Here is a 24,121-nt window from a genome sequence, read left to right as displayed (position 1 = left end):
GGAGCCAAACACAGTACAGATCTTCTTGGGACTTAAACTGGACTCTATTGTTCAGGAATGTAGTCGTCTTCCAACCAAGGTAGAAAAAATCCACAGTCTGGTGCTGCATGCAGTAACAGCTCCAAAAATGTCTCTCGGGGATGCTATGTCTCTCCATGGCTCCCTGACATCCACTATTCTGGCAGTCCTTTGGGCCCAAGGGCATACCAGAGCCCTCCAGTGGGACATCTTGAGGAATCAGGCGGTTCTTGGAGACAAGTTCGAAAAGAGAATAACTCTGCAACCAGAATCAATCAGCTACCTTCAGTGGTGGCTGGACCGGAGGAAATTGGCGAGAGGGGTTCCATGGTCTGTCCCTGTGTCCAAAGTGGTTACAACAGATGCAAGTGTCACGGGCTGGGGGTCTCGCCTACAAGACCATCTGATTCAGGGACTTTGGTCAACACGAGGCAGCATCGTCCTCAAATGTCAGGGAACTCTTAGCCGTGGAGCGTGAAGTACTGAATCTCCTTCCCTCTTACTGACAGTCATCATACATGAATATTGTCAATCAGGTGTCTGTAGGTTATCTGAATCATTGGTCCAGGTCCCTCATGAATATAGCAGACAGAATCCTGCAGTTAGCAGGACACATCTAATGTCACTATCTGCAATACATATAAGACGGAAAGACTATATTACATGGCAATTTCCTGAACCGCACTCAGCTGAGACAGGGGGAGCGAGTTCAAACAGTCAATTTTCGAACACATAGCAGAAAAATAGGGTACTCCGGTCATAGATCTATTCGCCACCAAACAGAACAGAAAGGTTCATCAGTTTTGCTCTCTGACCCCCAGGGAGCAACCTATGCTGTAGATGCCCTATTGATGAAGTGAGACTTCAACTTAGCCTACGCCTTTCCCCTGTTAGTGTTACTTCTGACAGTCCTGAAGATCATCAGAGATGGCCAAGCGAGGGTGATTCTCATAGCTCCCTTCTGGCCAAAGAGACAATTTTTTTTTTTTTTCTTTTTTTAATTTTTGGCTGACTCAAATGTCGATCTCCAGTCCGATCCCGGATCTCCTCTCTCAGAAAACCCATATCTCCTCTCCCAGGGGCCGGCCTTCCATCCTCTGACAGTCAGATTACTCCTGATGGCCTGGAATTTGAGAGGGTACTGCTGAGTAGCAGGGGTTTTTCCCCAATTTAGTTTCCACCTTATTAGTAAGTAGAAAACCTGTGACCACAAAAATATATTGTAGAATCTAGAAAAGATTTCTGTAGTCTACGGGTGCTAGTTTCACAGGGGAGGTACCAATAAGCTCAGTTTTGGAATTTCTGCAGAGAGGTTTAGAACAGGGTCTATCGGTCAGTACGCTTAAAGTTCATGTTTCAGTGTTAGCGGCCCTGTATAATTATAATCTAGCGGGGAACCGATGGGTGTTAAGGTTTATTAAAGCCAATTCCCGTCTCAAACCTAAGCGTTGGTTAGCCCTTCCTCCTTGGGACCTTAATGTAGTATTAGCAGCCCTGACAGGTCCCCTGTTTGAACCTTTTTAGATTCTATTTCGGTAAAATGCCTGTCTCTTAAGACTGTCCTCCTGATAGCCCTAACTTCGGCGCAGGGTCAGTGACATTCAGGCCCTGTCAATCAACCCTCCCTTCACGCAATTCTTTGAAGGCAGGGTAGTGTTAAGACCTGACCCGGTATACCTTCCGAAAGTAGTGTCCAAATTTCATAGATCCCAGGAGATTGTGCTTCCATCATTCTGTGATAAACCAAAGGATGATGAGGAGAGATGGCATTGTCTGGATGTTTGGCAGTGTTTAAGTCAATACCTTGGTCACTAGTTCTTGGAGGAAGGAGAAGCCATTGTCTCCTTTCAAGGTAGTAAGAAGGGGGCTAGAGCCTCAAAGTCCACTCTGCCAAGGTGGATCAGGGAGGCCATTACCTTCGCTTACTCAGTTAGTGGTGAGGCGCACGCCTGAATTCTCATTCCACGAGGGCGGTGGCATCTTCATGAGCAGAAAGAGCTGACGTCTTCATTGAGAAAATCTGCAAAGCGACTCGCCCTCGACCTTCTACACACATAAGTTAGAGCTATCCTTTTCTGACCTCACCTTTGGGAGACTGGTTCTCCAGGCTTTAGACCCTCTCTAGATTCTTTTTTTCTTCGCTGTAATTCTCTTGTGGTGCCATCTTAGGGTGAAGGAAAAATACGTAATTACTTACCGGTAATGTGTGTTTTCTGAACCCATGACTGCACCCTTATATTCTCTCCCTGCACTGGGTGTTTTCTTTTCAGTTTTCATCTTTACTTTTTCACACAGAAGTGTTCTGGTGATGGCCATATGTTGTATTAACCTTGTACAGTTTGACAGTCACATTAATCTGCAAATAGACGGCCCAAGAGCAATAGGAGACTACCATGACTCCTCGCTCCGAAACCCTCTCACCGACGGAGGATAATCAGACTCAGGGGGAAGAAACTGAAATCAGCAGTCGTGTCCTCGCCCAAGCAGAACGGAGTCTAGGTGTTGTCCCGTTAATTACGAGGACCAGCACGCCGGAATCTCCCCTCCCCCTGCCGGTCCAGTCTCCTCAGCAGGCCTGTCAAGCCCCCACCAAGAGACGGTCCCTTTGAGGAACCCACATTCCCTCCCGGACGGAGAGGTCGCAGCAGGGTGTCAGGCCAGGTGGAAATAGACACGGCCGGCAAATCCAATCCGGCCAAGTATGTTGATATGTCCTCTGTGGAGGGCAGGACGTGGGTTGTGAACCCTTTACGGACCGACAGAGAGCAGGGGAAACCCCACCGGAACTGGATCCCCCTTTCCCTCAGAACCTCCAGCAAGGGGCTAAGGGCTGCTCTCTGGGCCAGGATATGTCTAGACAAGTCCGGTAGGATCCGGATTGGTCTCCCATTGTGAGAGAGAGGCTTGCCTTCCTTCTCGCCGCCTGCAGGATGGCCTCCTTAACTGCGTAGAAGTGGACACGTCACACAATGTCCCTTGGTCGAGGATTGTCTGGGTCCACGGGACGAAGCGCTCTGTGGCCCTGTCCAGCTCATTTTGGGCTCCCGGAGGGCGATGCAGGAAGTTGTTGAAAATGGAAATTAGAACTGAGGGAATGTCTGCTGGAATAATAGACTCGGGTAGGCCCCTTATACCGAGATTATTTGTCCTATTTCGATTTTCCAAGTCATCAATATTTTGCTGTAGGGAGAATAATTGCTTGGCTTGGTCTTGCAGCTTACTTTGGAGAGAATGAATAAAGGCAGTAATGGAAGCTTGGGAAGAGGTGAGGTCATCCACCCTGGAGGTGAAGGAGGAGATATCAGATCGAAATTGAGCGAACTCCTGCTTACACTCCGCCACCACCTGGTTTGCCAGGGCCACAATATCACTCTTGGTGGGTCTAGCCTGCAGAAGAACAAGAAGATCTGCCAAAGAGGCCGGCCTGTCGTGGGGGCCAGAGGGGGGCCCCCTGCTGTGTGCCATGTGGGGTTGTAGGGTATGACCACTGAGGGCCGCTGGGTAGGTATGGTCTCTCCCTCAGGGGGTCAGGAGCTGCTTGCTGGGGATTATGCCATTTGGAATCTGGGACCCTCCTGAATGTAACAATGCTGCATTTCCAGTAATGCTGGAGGGTTTGGTGGAGGGCTACCCCCCAGGAGGAGCCTGTCGATCACTGTGGGGACTGTCCAGGAGTGGGGGTCCTCCCCCTGCAGTGTCCATGCGGCTGTCTCCAAGGCCTCCGAGGGAGGGAGGGGGGCCCGCACCACTAGGCCCCGAGGCAGTATCCTCCGTGAAGGCCAAAGAGCCTCCTTCACCTCGGAATCCAGCAGAGGCAGGTAAGGAGGGAGGTTGCTGAGCAGGTAGTTTTCCAGGGGCGACTCCCCCCTCCCCTGCACCGTGCTCCCCCGTAGCCTGGCAATGATCCGGGCGAGGCATTAATCACCCCTCCCGGCCGGGATCCTGCATGTTGCACAGTATCCTGCTGGTGCCCGCTGCCATCTTGCAATGACGCCTCCCGGTCATCACTGCCCTCTGGATCCCGGGTCGGGGCTTCCTCCAGGGCATCCTGGCACTCACCAATTGCGCCTCGGTGCATGGTGTCCTCAGTCGTTCTGGTTGTGTGTCAGCCTTTCACTCCTCCTCCTGCTTGACCCGCAGCTGCTTCCTCCATCTCCCATGCAGGCCACGCGGGAGCTTAAGCTGACAGGCTCCTCGGCTCAGAAAGGTAAGACTTGATATCGGGTCCCTGGGGTGCCGGGCGGGTGGAGGAGCGGGTTCTTGACCGTCTGGGGTTAGTTTTGCCCATGTTAGCAGATGGATGCTGGTGGATTTGAAATTGGTGCTAAGGAGCTGATACAGAGCACGTCCTCACTCAGCCATGTCCTGCCACGCCCCCCGCCGCCCTTAGGCTACATGCGCACGCTGCCTTTTTCTGCTGCTTTTTTGCTGCTTTTTTGGCTGCAGTTTTGTCAGCTGAACTTTCTGACATCTGACTTCCCAGCAAAGTCTATGAGAAGTCAGATTTGTCATGCGCACATTGCAGTTTGTCAGCGTTTTTTTTGTCAAAAGTTTGTGACAAAAAAAAATGCAGCATGTTCATTCTTCCTGCGTTTTTGTCAACATTTGTCACCCATTGAAATCAATGAGGGCATCAAAAACGCAGGAAAAATGCATGCTAATCAAAAGTGGTGCATTTTACCTGCCTTTTACCTGCGTTTTTGGTACCAAAAACGCAGGTGATTTGTCAGGAAGTGAGGTAACAGGCAAGTGGTCCCGTCCCGTCCCGTCCTCCACGTGTTCCCCGAAGTACCGCTGTCCCCAGGGGAGATGATGTGGAGGACGGGGACTATCAGCAGCGGCGGCAGCGAGAGGGAAAAATCAATGTTTTCAGCTGCCAATGTCCATCCCCCTCTTGCTGCCGCCGCCGCTCATAGTCCCGTCCTCCACATCATCTCCCCTGTGCGTGCATGCTGGGGACAGCGGTACTTCGGGGAACACGTGGAGGACGGGACTATCAGCGGCGGCGGCAGTGTGAGGGGGATGGACATTGGCAGCTGAAAACATTGATTTTTCCCTCTCGCTGCCGCCGCTGCTGATAGTCCCGTCCTTCACGTGTTCCCCGAAGTACCGCTGTCCCCAGCGTGCACGCACAGGGGAGATGATGGACCCCTCTCACTGCCACCGCCACCGCTGAAAGTCCCGTCCTCCACGCTCCTGTCAGCTCCACGCAGTAGCGCGATCAGCTGAGCTGTCACTGAGGTTACTCGCGGCCACCGCTGGATTCAGCTATGGGCTATGGGCTTATTACCCCGATTTGCCAACGCACCAGGGCAAATCGGGAAGAGCCGGGTACAGTCCCAGAACAGCCGCATCTAATGGATGCGGCCATTCTGGGCGGCTGCTGACTGATATTGTTAGACTGGGGGGCTCCCCATAACGTGGAGCTCCCCATCCTGAGAATACCAGCCTTCAGCCGTATGGCTTTATCTGGCTGGCATTAAAATTGGGGGGGACCGCACGCCAGTTTTTTTTAATTATTTATTTCTTTCTAATTTTTTTTTTCCCAATTCAACAAGCATTATGGGCTTGTTTGAACTGAAAAATACATGAAACAATTGTTGACAAAACTGCAGCCAAAAACGCACCAAAAAAGCAGGAAAAATGCACCAAAGAAGCACCTACATTTTTTGTGACATTTCCAGGCTCTCTGACAAGGTGACGTTTTGGCTGCAGTTTTGGCTGCAGTTTGTGAACACGAAAAAGAAGCAGCGTGCGCATGTAGCCTTATTTATCCTGTAGGTTTCCTGTCCTTTGAAGGGCGGATCCTCTCTCTCGTGGTGCCATCATGGGTTCAAAAAAAACACATTACCGGTAAGTGATTACATATTTTTTATTAATGTAGGTCATATTTATGATTATTATTTATTATTATTATTATTATTATTATTATTATATTGTGTTTTTATTGCTTGGGTATTTTCATTTAACATTTGTCCAGGAGTAGAACATTTTATAGAATTAAGCAATAACCATTGCGTACCCATTAAATCCATTACTACGCCCAACTATCCCTGCAGTGATAATCTCCCCTCCACCATTTATGCGACCTCTGCAGCTATTCCGTAAGTTACATTGTGATATTTGCTTGTACGGCACATGAGACTAGTGATTGGCTGCAGTGGTTATATGACTTATGGATGGGATGACATTTGGTTAATTTAGAACAGTAGCTAGTCTAGGACACATTTTGTAAAATGCCAGAAAAATTTTTAATGTCTGTCTTTTAAGTGATTTAATCTTAAGAATTTCCATTTACAGGGAGTGAATTTATATGTAAAAAATCTGGATGATGGAATTGATGACGAAAGGTTAAGAAGGGAGTTTGCCCCATTTGGTTCCATTACCAGTGCAAAGGTGATCTTGCATTAGATTCTGAGTGTTCATCAGATTGACTGACAGGTAGCACAAGATGCATTAATTTTAGGTACTTCTGAGTGCAGCTCCCCAATATATGCTTCTTATAGGCGGACACAAGGCGTGATTCTCATTAATGACAAACGTTTGCATTTTAATGACGAAGATGGTTTACTTCACACAGATTATAAGTTTCGAATTTATTTTTCCTATATGCCTGTTTATCAATGAAGACATGAAAAACTCATGTAATAAAGCATATCATGTGATGACAGCCACCCATAATATGTAATACATATATGCTATATAATTATTAAAGGCTTAGCAGCTTTGCCTGGACAGTTTCCAAACCTATTCATACACACTATTGACTTACCATCATGGTTGATATTTTTGCCAGTGATACTAGTGCTGTGGAGTCGGTAAGCCAAACCTTCGACTCCTCAGTTTCTCCAATTTCGACTTCCTCATACAGTTTAAACCAGAAGTTTCCATCCACTCTCAATAAAGACACATATGCAGGTTTTTCTCACTATCTGACGTGAAATCCGAATAAACCTCTCTAGTTTTAGGTCAATTAGGAACCAAAATTATTTATAATCGTCAAATGCCAGAATGAGCCAGAATGTTTTAAGGCATTTTTATTACTTTCTGCAAAGTCAAACGTTAACATACATTTCATTAGTATTTGGTGCCATTGCCCTTAAACGGTATGACTTGGGTGAAATGTTTAGGATCTCCTTCCATAAGCTTCTCACAATAGTTGGTAGAAATTTGGACCCATTCCTCTTGACAGAACTGGTGTAGCTGAACCATGTATGTAGGTTGCCTTGCTCGCACCTGCCTTTTCACTGTTACCCATAAATAATTGTCAATAGGATTGAGATCAGGGCTTTATCATGGCCACTCCAAAACATTGACTTTGTTATCCTTAAGCCACTTTGTAACCAGTTTAACAGTATGCTTCTGGTCATTCTCAGTTTGGAAGACCTATTTCCGCCCAAGCTTCCTGGCTGATGTGTTGAGATGTTGCTTCAGTATTGCCACATAATCTTCCTTTTCATGATGCCATCTATTTTGTGAGGTGCACCAATCCCTCCTGCAGCAAAACAACCCCACAACATGATGCTGTAACCCTCATGTTTCACAACTGGAATGGTGTTCTTAGGCTTCAAAGCTTCTCCCTTTTTCTTTCAACTGTATTGATGGTCATTATGGCCAAACAGTTCAAGTTTAGTTTCGTCAGACCATAAGACGTCTCCAAAAATTAAGGTCTTTGCTCCTGTGTGTATTTGCACATGTTAATCTGGCTTTTTATATGTTTCTTTTGGAGTAATGGCTTCTTTCTGGCAGAGTTACCTTTCAGTTTATGTTTCACTGTGGATAATGACACAATCCTACCAGCATCTTCAAAAAAAGTCTTTTGCTTTTGTTCTTGGATTGATATGCACATGTCTTACCAAAACACCTTCATGGCTGTTACACAGAACCTGTCTTCTTTCTGAACAGTGATGGCTGGACATTCCCATCTTGTTTGTATTTGCGTGTAATTGTTTGTACAAATGAACGAGGCATCTTCAGGTATCTGGAAATTGCACCCAAGGATGAGCCAGACTTGTGCAAATCCAAAATTCTCTTCCTGAGATCTTGGCTGATTTCTTACGACTTTCCCATGATGCTACACACAGAAGCAGTGTGTTTCAGGTGTGCATTAAAATACATCCCCAGGTGTGTTTCTAACTCAGATGTTGCAAAAAAAAAACCAATCAAAATCTTCCAAAGACATGACATCATCATATGGGATGTTCCATATTGTTTAAAGGGATAGTATTCTTAGTGTATGTAAACTATTGACTTTACAAAAAGTAATAAAATGCCTTAAAACCTGCTCTGTTCATTATTCTGGCATTTGGCAAATATAAAAATAATTAGTTCATAATTGTCTTAAAACAGGAACTGTTTATTCTACTTTCATGTAAGATAGTGAGAAAAACCTGCAGATGTGTCTTTATTGATAATGGATGGAAACTTCTGGTTCTGGCGATATGATTCTGACGCCAAAGCCCTGCTGCGGGCTGCATTACTGTTACCATCATGAATACTACAGCCCCTGACGAGGCACATTTTTGACTAGGTGGTGATAATTATCACTACATACGTACATGATCTTTGAATATGAGTGTTTTCACGTTGTAGCACAGAAGTAGTCTTAAAATTTGACATTTTAAATTTGAAATCTTATCTGCAGCGACTCAAGCAAAAAATACGCTTGGGGAGGTCAATGTGTTCTGCAGAGAAATAGATGTCAAGTTCATATGAATTCTGCCTTCCATCGACTTCAGTGGGAATCTGTTAGAATAATATTGACTTGTCGATTCTTGGAGGAATCGACACAGGGAGCCTGGGAGTCACCATGCTTGGAATAGCCCCATTGTATAGCTTAAGCATCACAACTAGTGTTGAGCGAGTAGTTAACTATTTGTACTTTCTATGCTGTTAGCGGGTACTGTCCATATTCGTTACAAGTAGCCGGCACAATGTAAAGCAATGGGAAATACTCGCTAAGTAGTGAGTAACCCGAAAGCCGTACTATTCACTACTTGCACGAAAAGTACGGCTTTCAGGTTACTCGCTACTTAACGAGTACTTCCCATTAACTTGCATTGTGCCGGCTACTCGTAACGAATATGCGAGTAGTGGACAGTACCCGCTAACAGCATAGTGAGTACGAATAGTCAACTTACTCGCTCAACACTAGTCACAACATTGAAATCTGCTTCTAATTTTCTTTTTTAGCGCATGAGATATCAGCCATGTGAATATGCCCTAAAATAAAAAATTCATGATCTCTAAAACGCCTTTCCATCTTAGGTCATGACAGATGGAGGACACAGCAAAGGGTTTGGATTTGTGTGCTTCTCCTCACCAGAAGAGGCTACCAAAGCAGTAACAGAGATGAACGGACGTATAGTTAGTACAAAGCCTCTGTATGTAGCACTGGCGCAACGAAAGGAGGAAAGAAAGGCAATTCTTACCAACCAATATATGCAGAGACTTGCATCAATTCGAAGTTTGCCGGTCCCATTCCAGCAGCCACCACCACCACCACCAAGCTTCTACTTACCCCCTGTGGTCCCAGTAAGCTCTTAATTTCTCTTTAATTCTAGCATAGTTATAACTTATGTTGGGGTTTTCCACATTATGTAACAGCAACCTAACAAAGTCCATTGTTTCTTTTATATAGTGCAGACATAGACGTATAGCTCTCAAATAACAAAGTCCACATTTTGGGTCTGTTCTCACATCCAGGATTTTCCAAAATTTGCTGTATGAAATTGGACATTGACATTTGTATCTTGATAGCAGATCTACAGCCGTGTTGTAATTTTGTGGAGCTTATCTTTGCCTTTTCCATGTAGAAACATGCTAATAGTCGCTAATAGTCGCCATACAGTAGATCCTAAAACACACTGCAGTCATCCCTCAGTGCTTTTTCTTTCGGCATTTTGTTAGGATATTTAAAGGGAACCAAACATCAGGATTTTGATATATAAGGTAAAGCCAGCGCAGTACTGGCACTATCAGGCAGAGGCTGTACATACCATTGGTGGGCAGCTCGGATGTTTAGGCTGTGAAATCCAAGTTTATAAAGTTTGAAACTTCATCCACTTTTTGATTGACGTGTGCACCTCTGCTGATAATATCCGGGTGGGTTCTGCACATGATAAACGCCCCCCCCGCCGCCTGTTCCTCCCTCCCTCTGGCCGTATGTAAATTTCTCTATTCAGAAACACGGCATCGGAGTTTGCGCCTGCGCATAGCGCTGATCTGCGGTGCCATAATTCTGAAGCCTGGGGCCGCGCGCGGTCACAACAGGACTGGAGAACAGTTGATCTTACCCCTGATTAGCTGCAGCAGACGTCTGCTACGATTATCGTCTGCTGCAGCTAATCGGTAAGATCAGCTGTTCTCCAGTCCTGTTGTGAGCGCACGCGCTCCCCAGTCACAACGAGATCTGAAGAAGCGAGGGCGCATGCGCCGCTCTCTCATGCACAATACTAGGTACTGCGGGCTTTTCTAACATGGCAGCGCAGATGAGCGCTATGCGCAGGCGCCAACTTAGACGCAGTGTTTCTGAACAGAGAAATTTACATACAGCCAGAGAGAGGGAGGAACAGGGGGAGGGAGGCGGGGGGGGCGGGAATCATGTGCATAACCCGCCTGGATATTATCAGCAGAGGTGCACACGTCAATCAAAAAGTGGATGAAGTTTCAAACTTTATAAACTTGGATTTCACAGCCTAAACATCCGAGCTGCCCACTAATGGTATGTACAGCCTGTGCCTGATAGTGCCAGTACTGCGCTGGCTGCACCTTATATACCAAAATCCTGATGTTTGGTTCCCTTTAATACATAGTTCACTTGCATTAAATGTACAATGTCTGAAGATTTCTTAATGGTGGAATCTATCTTTATAGGTCAACTGTAAACATGAGGTCTAAGGCTGCTAATAAAGGGAATCTGTCACCGGGTTTTTGCTCCCCCATCTGAGAGCAGCAGAACATAGACCTAAAGACCCTGATTCCAGCGATCTGTCACTTACTGAGCTGTTTCCTGTGATTTTGATAAAATCAATGTTTTCTCTGCTGCGGTTATAGAGAGCTCATAAATATGCTGGACTTACCTGCCATCGGACGAAGTAGTCCTCTAATGATCTACTGCTGATTAACCCCTTAGCGACCGCGGGCAGTAATATTACGTCCTAGCGGTCAGTGTTACTGCCCGCAGTCTGCTGCCGGCTGCTTGCTGCGATCGGCGCACATCTCAGCTGATTTTCACAGCTGAGATGTGTGCCTGCTAGGCACGAGCAGAATCGTTATCTGCCCGTGCCGTTTAACCCCTTAAATGGCACTGTCCATATATGACAGCGCCATTATAATGGCATCGGCGGTAAGTATCTACTCACAGGCTGATACAGGAAGTCACGTGACGTGATCTCGTGACTTCCGATGGTTGTCATGGTAGCACAGGGTCATATGATGACTCCTGTAGCTTACATGACTGACTTTCGGTTTCACCCGGCCCAGAGATGGTTGAGGCAGAAAATGAGCATATCTACTGTTTACAGCTGTATAGCTGTGATCAGCAGATATGGCAGAGCGATCAGATTGCTGATCCATATAGCCCCCTAGGGGGACTAGTAAAATAAAAAAAAAGTGAAAAAAAAATACCTAAAAGTTCAAATCACTCCTTTTTGCCCCATTGAAAATTAAAGTGTTAAAAAATATACATATTTGGAATCGCTGCTTTCAGAAATACCCAAGCTATCAAAATATAAAATCAATTAATCTGATTAATAAATGGTGTGGCAGCAAAAAAAATTCAAACGCCAAAATTACGTTTTTTGGTCGGCACAAATTTTGCACTAAATGCAATAACAGGCGATCAAAACGTAGCATCTGTGCAAAAATACCATTAAAAACAGCAGCCTGAGATGCAAAAAATAAGCCATTGCTGAGCCGTAGATCACTAAAAATGAGACCGCTACGGGTCGTGGAAAATGGTGCAAAACGTGCTTCACTTTTTTCGGACAAACTTCTGTTTTGGTTTTTTTTTAACCCCTTAGATAAAAGTAAACCTATACATGTTTGGTGTCTACGAACTCGCACCGACCTGAGGCATCAGACCCACACATCAGTTTTACCATATAGTGAACAAGGTGAATAAAATATCTCAAAAACAATAGTGCTATTGCACTTTTTTTTGCAATTTTTCCACATTTGGATTTTTTTTGCCGTTTTCCAGTACACTATATGGTAAAACCTATGGTTTCATGTAAAAGTACAGCTCGTTCCGCAAAAAATGAGCCCTCACATGACCGTATTGACTGCAAAATAAAAGTTACGTCTCTCGGAAGAAGAATGGCGAAAAAAACGGAAAGCGAAAAATCGGCCGGTCGTGAAGGAGTTAAACAGTTTTTATCAAAACTACACTAAGCAGCACAGTAAGTGACACATTGCTGGAATGAGGATCTCTGCCTCTGTTATATTACTCTCAGATTAGGTGGCAAAATCCTGGTGACCGATTCCCTTTAAACCCACAGTCCAGCTAAGTATTATGTATTAACGAGAGCAATTTTCAAATAAAAACTGTATGAAATGCTGATTTCTGGGTTAGTTCTCTTGGTGGTCTGTGATTGCATGGCTGTAGAGTCCAGATAACCAATGATAACTTAACACTAGAAGTCCCAGAAATTTCGAGCTCCCCCCTGAAGTAAAGGTAGAAATGTTAAATGACCCCTATGTGGGACTTCTAGTGTTAATTGTAACTCTAAACTGTGTACCTTGGTATATACGATAGCGTGTCTCCATTTGTCTTTAGAACTTTCTTGCAGATTACTTTTTTGGCCTCTGAAAAGACCACTTATTTTCTGGTTCAATTTAAAAAGCTGAAACTGTTTAGCGGTTGTGCCAAAAAATATAAAAATGCAACAGCGTTACAAAATAGCTACTTCTCAAACTGGTGGATTTAGGGGACGTTCCCACGATCAGTGCTTGTTGAGTTTTAGATGCTGCAGAATTTCTGCACCAATTCCACACATTAGTTTACTTGATTTTTTTTTCCTTGTATTTTTGTATGCTTTTTTTTTTTACATGTGTTTTTCATGCATTCATTTTTCTATCAATAATATTTATTGAAACACAAGCAGCAAAGCAGGGAGTTGCCCAAAGAAACAAGTTTATTACAGATTATTGTAGTATAAAATCATGCATCATAACCACCTTCACCATCTCATAAGAAACACTATAAAGGCCCACGTGTCAATACACACAAACTCATATATACAGGCACAAAAAAATAATCGTATAGCTAGATAGATGATAGAAATAGGTGCAAATTATCTTTCCAATATATGTCACAGCCCCACTTCATATTATATATTTTCACACTTAAGTGCTTTTCATGAGGCAATAAAGGGGTATTTAACTGGATAAATAATTTATAAAAAAAAAGTGGGGTCCCCTTATCTTTGATAACCAGGAAAGACAAAGCAGACAGCTGCAGGCTCATATTGTCTGGCTAGGAAGGAACATGGGCCCTTTCCAGCCTAAAAATACCAGCCTGCAGCTGCCTATCACATTAGATGTGCAAAGTGTGTCATTTTGCCCAGGTCTTCCCAATTGCCCTGGTGTGGTTGCAGTAAGGGTAATGGTAGTTGTGGTTGATGTCATCTGTCATCAAGCCCTGGTGTTACTGATGTAGAGGTGTCCATCGGACACCCCCATTACTAACCCAATAAAAAGACACAAAAACTTTATTTGAAAAATACTTCATTATTTTTAGTGATGGGCGGACCCGCAGATAACAGGAATCGGTGGGTCTGTTTGCTTTTTAAAAAAAAAACAAAACAAAAACTGTTTCGCCCTAGAATTGATCCCCGATATCTAGGCAGACACCAGTCCTAATATAAGGCTATGGGGGCCAGAATCTGGTGCCTAAAAATGGTTGTAGAAGGGATACAGGGATTGGAGCAAGCGCATTATACTTACCATTTATTTGCGCGGCTGGAACTGTTTCCGGCACCGCTCATTCTACTTCCGGGGCTGCTCATTATCGTTATCATCATTACCTTTATCATCCATATGCACTGCTTTCTCTGCCCCCGGAAGTCCTGGCATCTGTCATTGGTTGCAGCAAGATGTGCCCGCAACCTGTATGACAGCGTATCTGACTGCAAGCAATCACAGACAGTGTCTGCGAGTTACTGTAGATTGGTGTAAAAATGTTATAAAATTGGCGTGTGGTCCCCCATATGATATCGAGCACAGATAAACAGGCTGCAGCTCCCCAGCCTAATAACGGTGGGTCCTCCCCAGCCTGAGAATACCAGCCTCCATCTGTTGGTTTATCATTGCTGGGTATCAACATTTTTTTTTGGGGGGGGGGGGGCTGCATGCTGTTTTTTTTTTAAAATGTATTAAAATTGAAAAAAGTCACATGTGGTCCCTGATACACAGCCAAGATAAGTGCACGGCTGGGGGCTGCAGCCTGTAGCCATATGCTTTATCTGTATTGGGTATCATAATATGGGGGTCCCTACGCCAATTTTTTTTCAATATTTACATCAATCTAGAGCCACAGACGGGGCCTGTGATCGCAAGCAGTCTGCACGCTTTCACTCAGGGTGGGGGCGCTGTCTGACTGCAACCAATCACAGACGCCAGGACTGCCAGTGGGCGGGGAAAGCAGGGAATATGTATACAGCTGATGAGTGGCCCCGAAAGCAGTTACATCTGCGCCGGAGACTCTAAGTATAGCGCGGAGTTCCCTGAAACCTCTGGGCTCGGCACTCTGGTACTTTTGATGCCGCACAGATCCGGACTTTTACAGTCCTGGTCAACACATCACTAACCATATAATATTATTATTAATAAATCATGCAGGTCCAATGTAGTCCAGGAAATCAGACACAGTCCACACATATAAACCTGAAAGACCTACATACAAGATTGTCCCTCATTCACCAATTTACTAGAAAGCAAACATCCCAAGTCTGACATAGTCCAGCGGTTCTCATGATATTCCGTGATTACGTAGATCAAAGGTGGTGGAGCTTCAGAATGAGGCTTCATAGACTTTGAGCAGCAGGCATTTCTGGCTCACGTTGTACTCCACGAGAGCCAGCTACTGTAACGAGCGGTGACATCAGGAACGTCCTCACTCGGAGTCTGATTAGTGGTGATGTCAAAAATAGGGAGAATTATATGAAAGGTTAAACCAGCCTAACACCCTGTAGTGCCACATGAAAGGCGCTAGAGGGTACAAATGCAGAATATGTAGGGGGTTGTGACATATAGCGGCAGGATATCTATCTCTCTCTATTTTGTCGAATATATTTCTAGCATCTATCTAGCTGCTGTATATCTTTTGTCTTCCTGTGTGTATTGGGTCGTTGAACTCTTTGCTTTAGGCAGCTTCCTGTTTGTTCTGCTGCCTGTGTTTCAATCAACTTTATTGATACCTGTTATGTTTTATTTAGATGCGGTTTTTGGTGCTTTTTTCGCTATGCATTTTGTTGGGGTTTTTTTTTTTTTACCTGCAAATTTTCCACATTTAATACAAGTCTATGGGGAAAGTTTGCACTAAAAACTCACCATACCAGCACAGTAAATTGACACGCTGCGTTTTGGAAAAGAGTTTAAGCAGCATAAAAAAAAAGTCCAGTGGGCATGAGATTTGTCTTAATCAATCCACTTTGCTAGTACTGTAAAACATTGCGTTTTTGACGTAGCGACCAAACACAAGTCTCAACGTCAAAAACACAAGTAACACACCATGACAAAACTGCACTAAAAACGTATAAAAAAAAAAAGCTAACGCACTGTGTGCACGTACATTTCAAGTTATTTATACCTTCTGGAAATTTAGTGCGCAAATTTGCTAATGCACCTATCAGTGAACTTGAAGGCCTTTGCCTATGAGGAATGGGATAAGAGTCCTCAAATGCTGCTAGAAGCTGCTGTCTGGCAATGCATCCTGTTTGCAGCAGGTCATAACAGCCATAAGGTTCTCTACTAAGTATTAAAGATGCTTGTTTTGAAATGGCTGCATAGTTCTAAGACTGCATTAGTCATTAAAGGGAATCTTTCATCCACTATTTGCGATTTAATCTGCGAGCAGAATGATGTTGGAGCGCTGCGGAATATGTAGGCACAATAGAAATAAATATTATGTTGGGGTAGAGACCCTGACTCCAGGGATGTCACTGACTGGGCTGTGTTGTAGTTTTAATAAGATCACTGTTTTATCAGCAGGAGATTATCATTGAGGACTAGCAACCTTGCTACCAGGTAGTCCTCCATACGCATAAGCTCTCTTTAACCGTAACATCACCACTGGTCAGCAATTTTCTGCCTTTGCACAATGTACAGAAAAAGCTGTCAATCAGTGGCGTTAGTGCTGTGACACAAAGCTTAGCGTTCAGAGAACTAGTAGAATTGCAGGCCATAAAACTTTTATCAAAACTGCAGCAAGTGGCCCAATAAGTGATACTTTGCTGGAATCGATCTCTCTGACCCTATATCATACTGAGCTCAGATGAGGTAACAAAAATGGTGACAGATTCTCTTTAAAGGGGTTGGACACTTTTTTTTTTTTTTTTTTTGATGACCTGTTCCTTGGATAGGCCATCAGACTGTTACCGGATTCTGCCTGTACTGCAGATCCATCTGTATCTGGTGACAGCTGATCTGCGGGAGTGTCAGGTGTCGCACCCTCACCGAGCAGATAATAGAGGCCTATTCTAAGGGTTGGCCATCAATAAAAAAAAAAAAGAGTAGTGGCCCAACTCTGTGAAGTGTAATTTTGTGTTGATTTTGGTTTGTTGAAGTTGATAAAACCACTTGTTTCATTGCTTTATTGCAATGTGCGGTGAATAATTGTAACTGCATAGTGTAAATGCAGTCCAGTGGTACGGTAGTATTCTAATTTACTTGTGCATTGTCCTATAGTGTGAGAGATGCTGCCATGGGAATGTATCTAACTGCTTTGTTTCCCTTAAAGCCAAACAGAGCCTTTTATAATCCAAGTCCTGTAGCTCCTGTTCGTCCGACACCTCACTGGACGTCTCAGCCGCCCAGGCCTCCTCCACGTAAGTGAGAACGTAGAAAGGAGATTTAGTATTTTATTATTCTATTACAATTCACTCAATGTTTAGCCTCATGCAGTTACTTCATTACTTCAGTGATTGTTTTCTTCTATACATTCTGGATTAAGTTTTTCTTTTTCCAAGCCTGAAAGTTATTGAACTTTATTGATCACTGGGTCTGACTGCAGGAACTCACCATGACCTAGAGAACACATGTGCACCTCGCTCCATTCATTGTCTATCGGATTAGTGCTCTACCCACCAGTGATCTTTTAGCACATATGTATCTAAGCAACTTTTGCGATTCAGTAGTTTGGTTACGTATATTGCACTTGATGTTCGAAGATCCTAAAGAGTTTTGTGAGCTTTTCCCGATAAGGCAGCTTTTCTTAATCCTTTATCGATCTGACACGTGATGTTGCATTATGTGAGCGTAAAAGGACAATTAAAATGCAGTGTGTGAACTTGGCCAAACTGAGCTTTCAAGTAATGTACTTAAAAATACTTAATAGGATGTTAAGTGGTGTCTAAAAAGAAAGCAAGAAGGAAGCTTTTTACTCTACTCTAATACTCTACAAGCATTTTATTTTGCCCTCAGTGCCCAGTACAGAATACCTACATCCTTCAATATGACACATGCACAGATCACAGCCTGAGATGATGTGATGACCTTTTAAAGTGTATAAAGATCTTTACCTGCAAATAGTCGACTACTATATATACTATACTATATATAGTGCTATATATACTATACTATATAGGAAAGTGTGTTAGACTTGGCCACACATTACCAAAGCGGGGGATATTAAGGGCTGCTGGCTCAATTTTAATGTATCCTGACTCTCCCCTGACAACTGATATCTGAAAGAGAGGTGAGGCAGGTAAAGTATATGGAGTACATCAGAGTCTCTGACAACAGGTTAACTATTACATTTAATGTCTATCCTTTCTGTAATTGTAGAATACCATCCACATTCACCTATACTGAGGGCAGTTCCTCCAAGACGCCTCTCTTCTAACATAAGTACAATGAAGCAAGCTTCAACACAGATGCCCAGGGTCGGTTCTCATATTCCGAGTCAGAGAGTTGGTAAGTTTCATTTTCCCGATCTTCAAGTGCTAAATTCATAGTGTGATTGAGACGTCTACGCAGTAGAGATTTCATCTTTCTTCTAGTTTATATGGGAAACCGAAGGTAACACCCTTCTTAGGCTATATGCACACGCTGCGTTTTTGGCCGCTAAAAACGCACAAAAATGCACCCGCGGCAAAAAAACGCGGCAAAAAACGCATTTACCGCGATTTGGTGCGTTTTTGATCTCTGCGTTTTTCTGCGTTTTTCCAATGCATTGCATTGTGGGAAAACGCAGAAAAACGAAGGAAAGAATTGACGTCCATTTTTTTTTTTTTAAGCTCAAAAACGCAGCTTAAAAAAAGTTGTGTGTGGACAGCAAAAATGAAAACTCACTTTGCTGGGGAAGCAAAGTCATGCAGTTTTGAGGCCAAAAACGCACCCGAAAAACGCCGCAGAAAACGCACTGTGTGAACTTACCCTTAAACAAGCATCTTAAAAAGTGCAGCTGCATTTACACATGCACATGGTGAAGCACTAAAGGGAATCTGTCACCAGGTTTTTGCTGATTCCAGCAATAAGTCACAAACTGGGCAGCTTTTTTGCAGTTTTGATAAAACTGGGATTTTATTTTGGTAAAAACCTGGTAAGAAGTTAACCTTTGACTGCATTATTAACTCATTAGTTCATTATCTGCTGTATGTATATTATTATTAATAAATATCACTTAGCATTTAAGAATCCGTTTTGCCATGTCTCTTATAAGTTACACATTTTGCCATCTGCTTTTCCACAGTATATTTCTTCTACAAATAAACATTTTGGCTTTATTTTTCTTTCTGCTCAGCAAACATAGGCACTCAGACGGCTGGTGCTCGGGCCCAAGTTAATTCATCGGTCCTGCGCACAATGACACAATACAAATATTCTTGTTCAGTACGAAATGCACAGCCAGTTGTGAACCATACGCACCTACAGCAGGTACTGCATTATATCTGACAGTTTCTGCTTTAAGCAATCTCCTCATATTGTTTACTCATCGTTTTCTGTAAGGTATAATATTCATTAGAAAAATTGCAAGAGAAGTTATTTATGTAGATACCAAGCCATACAAGGTGGAGGCTACTTTTTAACTAGAAGAATAGAGCAATTAAAAAATTATATATTGCAATTCATGCTGATTTTATGTTTTGTTTTTAATTTGCACTCTCCAATTACAGCTTTGACTGCCCATTATGCAGTCTTCATAATGGTAAAAAAAGCTCATTCTTGTTGCTTTACATATGGACTATAGGAATATATGTTGACATGTCTTAAAAGGTGATTTCGTAATGCATATAGGTGCCTAGGATTGAGACTTTCATTTTAGTAATTAGTGTGGACTTTTGTCTGCCAGCACTGACCCAAACATTGTAAGAAAGTCGATAAAATAAGGTAACCTATATTACGTTCCAGACCTACTACAACATTTTACATACATTACTTTAAGGTTTGGGTTGTGTACACTTACAGCATTACAAAGCCTATATTCATGTGAAAAAACAATGTTGGGTCGCTGAACCATGTAGATCCAGACAGGTCGGTTGGATGTGAAGGTAGCAACTGTCGCAAGTGGGTCTCCTGGATGACTCCCTAAGACGCAAAGGTATGACCTCTCCAGACGACAATCAGCATCTCATTACTCTTATAGTGGTCCCCAGCACTCAGATGTCCGTTTAAGGAGAGGACTTTTCTGAGGAAGAAATACCACAGTCCGATTATAACTTCCTTTATGGTAGATAGCCTTATAAGTGTGAAGGAGACTCTCAGGTTCACAAAGCAAGACTCCTTCCTTTCTTGTTTTCTTTCAGTTTCAGAATTTGAGGACAAATTTGTGAACGAATTAACCCCTTCACCCCCGGCCACTAAAACACCCTAATGACCGGGCCATTTTTTGCAATTCTGACCAGTGTCACTTTGACAGGTTATAACTCTGGAACGCTTCAACGGATCCTGGCGATTCTGAGATTGTTTTTTCGTGACATATTGTACTTCATGTCAGTGGTAAATTTAGGCCGATATTTTTTGCGTTTATTTGTGAAAATTTAGGAAATTTGGCGAAAATTTTGAAAATTTCGCAATTTTCAAACTTTGAAAATTTATGCCCATAAATCTGAGAGATATGTCACACAAAATAGTTACTAAATAACATTTCCCACTTGTCTACTTTACATCAGCGCAATTTTCGAAACAAATTTTTTTTCCGTTAGGAAGTTAGAAGGGGTCAAAGGTCATCAGCAAATTCTCATTTTTCCAACAAAATTTACAAAATAATTTTTTTTAGGGACCACATTACATTTGAGGTGACTTTGAGAGGCCGAGGTGACAGAAAATACCCAAAAGTGACCCCATTCTAAAAACTACACCCCTCACACTGCTCAAAACCACATCCAATAAGTTTATTAACCCTTTAGGTGCTTCACAGGAACCAAAGCAATGTGGAAGGAAAAAATGAAAATTTTACTTTTTAACACAAAAATGTTACTTTAGCCATAAAATTTTCATTTTTACAAGGGAGAAAAGAGAAAGTACACAATACAATTTATTGTGCATGTTCTCCTGAGTACGCTAATACCCCATATGTGGTAAAAATCAATTGTTTGGGCGCACGGCAGAGCTCGGAAGGGAAGGAGCGCCATTTGAATTTTTGAACGCAAAATTAGCTGCACTCATTAGCGGACGCCATGTCGGGTTTGAAGACCCCCTGAGGTGCCTAAACAATGGAGCTCCCCCACAAGTGACCCCATTTTGGAAACTAGAGCCCTCAAATAATTGTTCTAGATGTTTGGTGAGCACTTTGAACACCTGGGGGCTTCACAGAAGTTTATAGCGTTGAGCCGTGAAAAGAAAACATTTTTTTTTTACCACAAAACGGTTGCTTCAACTAGGTAGCTTTTTTTTTCACAAGGGTAACAGGAAAAAATGCACCATAAAATGTATTGTGCATTTTCTCCTGAGTACGCAGATACCTCATATGTGGTGGAAATCAAATGTTTGGACACACAGCAGTGCTCGGAAGGCAAGGAGTGCCATTTGAATTTTTGAGTGCAAAATTAGCTGCATTCATTAGCGGACGCCATGTCGGGTTTGAAGACCCCCTGAGGTGCCTAAACAATGGAGCTCCCCCACAAGTGACCCCATTTTGGAAACTAGAGCCCTCAAATAATTGTTCTAGATGTTTGGTGAGCACTTTGAACACCTGGGGGCTTCACAGAAGTTTATAGCGTTGAGCCGTGAAAAGAAAACATTTTTTTTTTACCACAAAACGGTTGCTTCAACTAGGTAGCTTTTTTTTTCACAAGGCTATCAGGAAAAAATGCACCATAAAATGTATTGTGCATTTTCTCCTGAGTACGCAGATACCTCATATGTGGTGGAAAGTAATTGTTTGGGCGCATGGCGGGGTTCAGAAGAGAAGGAGTGCCATTTGACAGCAAAATTGGTTGGAATCATTAGCGGACGCCATGTCACGTTTGGAGACCCCCTATGGTGCCTAAACAGTGGAGCTCCCCCACAAGTGACAACATTTTGGAAACTAGAGCCCTCAAATAATTTTTCTAGATGTTTGGTGAGCACTTTGAACACCTGGGGGCTTCACAGAAGTTTATAGCGTTGAGCCGTGAAAAGAAAAATTTTTTTTTTTACCACAAAACGGTTGCTTCAACTAGGTAGCTTTTTTTTCACAAGGCTATCAGGAAAAAATGCACCATAAAATGTATTGTGCATTTTCTCCTGAGTACGCAGATACCTCATATGTGGTGGAAAGTAATTGTTTGAGCGCATGGCGGGGCTCAGAAGAGAAGGAGCGCCATTTGACTTTTCAAACGCACAGACGCTGTGCACTGATCGGCCGCTGCAGGACGCACGGTCGGATGCGATAAAAAAAAGCGTCGGGGATACGTAAAAAAAAAAGTCACGACAAAAATTGACCATGGATGCAGATACGTTATGTGCATCCCTGATCAGCGCTTGGTGGGATGCACGGACGGATGCGATACAAAAAGCGTCGCAAATACGGAAAAAAGTCACGCCAAAAATTGAGCAGGGATGCCGATCAGTTATCGGCATCCCTAATCAGCGCTCGGCGGGACGCACGGACGGATGTGATACAAAAAGCGTCGTGAATACGGAAAAAAGTCACGCCAAAAACTGACCATGGATGCCGATCCGTTATGTGCATCCCTGATCAGCGCTTGGCGGGACGCACGGACGGATGCGATACAAAAAGCGTCGGGGATACGGAAAAAAGTCACACCAAAAATTGACCATGGATGCCGATCCGTTATGTGCATCCCTGATCAGCGCTTGGCGGGACGCACGGACGGATGCGATACAAAAAGCGTCGGGGATACGGAAAAAAAAGTCACGCCAAAAATTGAGCAGGGATGCCGATCCGTTATGTGCATCCCTGATCAGCGCTTGGCGGGACGCACGGACGGATGCGATACAAAAAGCGTCGGGGATACGGAAAAAAGTCACACCAAAAATTGACCATGGATGCCGATCCGTTATCTGCATCCCTGATCAGCGCTTGGCGGGACGCACGGACGGATGCGATACAAAAAGCGTCAGGGATACGGAAAAAAAAGTCACGCCAAAAATTGAGCAGGGATGCCGATCCGTTATCTGCATCCCTGATCAGCGCTTGGCGGGACGCACGGACGGATGAGGTGTAAAAATGGACAGGGGATACGGAAAAAAAAAAAAAGTTATACTCACAGTACCCAGAGGACTAGCAGGAGGATCACTGACCAGAAGAGCTGCAGAGGAACAGATGGCAGAGAGATGGACAGCTTTACAGGAGCAGCAGGCAGATCAGCAGAATGCCCAGGAAGGACCCAGCGATGGACGCAGATGTGATCAGGCCGGTGAAGACAGGTAAGAGGACGTCGGGGGAGAGCAGAGGGGGAGAGGGGGGGGTGAGAGCAGAGGGGGGGGAGCAGAGGGGGAGACCGGAGAGAGCTGCAGAAGCAGAACAGAAATAATGGGGGAGGCAGTCAGATCGCGGGGGAGCAGATCGGGATGTCGGGGGGGGGGGGGGAGCAGATCGCGGGGGGGCACGGCAGGGGCTATCACGGCAGCGCGCAGGGGCACCACGGGAGCGCGCACGGGCTGGCTGCAAGGTGAGCACAGTACTCACGTGCAGCAGCAGCGGTGACCTCAGCTACGGCGGCGGCAGCAGCAGCGGTGGCGTGGTACCACAAGTACCAGCCACTGCACGCTGCAGACATGTTGGGGGAGGGCTCGCAGGCCAGCACAGGCCTGGGGAGGGCGGCCACCGGCTGATCAGACCGCCCCACTGCACACTGATTGGAGCGATTGCGCGTCATAGCACGATCGCTCCAATCAGTGCTGCAGGGGCTGGGGGCGACATGTTTGAGGTCCACCTATGATATGCTGCAGCAGCTGCGGCATCTCATAGCTGGATCTCACAGTATCGCACTATTTCCGGCATTATTTTTGCCGAAATTAGTTCGAACGATGTGGTTGGCGGTTCAGATTTGAACAGCCAATCACATCGATCGTCGATAGGGGGTGGCGATGCCGCCCCCCCTGGGGTCAAGCAAAGGTCCCCTGCTGTAAGAAACAGCAGGGGACATCATTTGAATGCCGTTGCTATGGCCACGGCAATCAAATGAAGTTTAGGCAGTAAAATTACGTCCCTGGTCGTTAAGTCACGTTAAAATAGGACGTAATTTTACTGCCCGCGGTCGTGAAGGGGTTAAACCTCCCTGGCAAACATTTAGCAAACTTTAAAAAATGTTTATGCTCAAGATATCCTTTTTGGGAGGACACATTACAAAAGTGGTTTTCCTTACCTGTGGTAGACCCTTACCTAGGTCAGATGCAGGACAAGACCCTGTTTTATACCACACCTTGTGTGCTCATGACCAGACCTTCAAATCTTTGGCCAAACCCAGTCCAGCATGAGGCAGGGTCCTTACAT

At 44.3% G+C, this 24,121-nt stretch overlaps 1 protein-coding gene across 1 annotated transcript in view; it reads left to right on the top strand.

Annotated features, from left to right (window-relative positions):
• Positions 1–24,121, top strand: part of LOC142310154 (embryonic polyadenylate-binding protein-like) — a 113,000-nt gene that overhangs the window by 70,017 nt on the left and 18,862 nt on the right. Inside the window, exons 8-12 of the mRNA XM_075347640.1 lie at positions 6,319–6,414; positions 9,286–9,552; positions 16,979–17,066; positions 18,025–18,153; positions 18,983–19,116. Coding sequence (XP_075203755.1) covers positions 6,319–6,414; positions 9,286–9,552; positions 16,979–17,066; positions 18,025–18,153; positions 18,983–19,116 — 714 coding nt within the window. The remainder of the gene's footprint in view (positions 1–6,318; positions 6,415–9,285; positions 9,553–16,978; positions 17,067–18,024; positions 18,154–18,982; positions 19,117–24,121) is intronic.

The sequence above is a fragment of the Anomaloglossus baeobatrachus genome, chromosome 5 (assembly GCF_048569485.1).
Source record: "Anomaloglossus baeobatrachus isolate aAnoBae1 chromosome 5, aAnoBae1.hap1, whole genome shotgun sequence".
NCBI classification, from domain to species: Eukaryota; Metazoa; Chordata; class Amphibia; order Anura; family Aromobatidae; genus Anomaloglossus; species Anomaloglossus baeobatrachus.
Note: the sequence above shows the minus strand (reverse complement) of the source record. Positions and strands in the feature narration are given on the sequence as shown.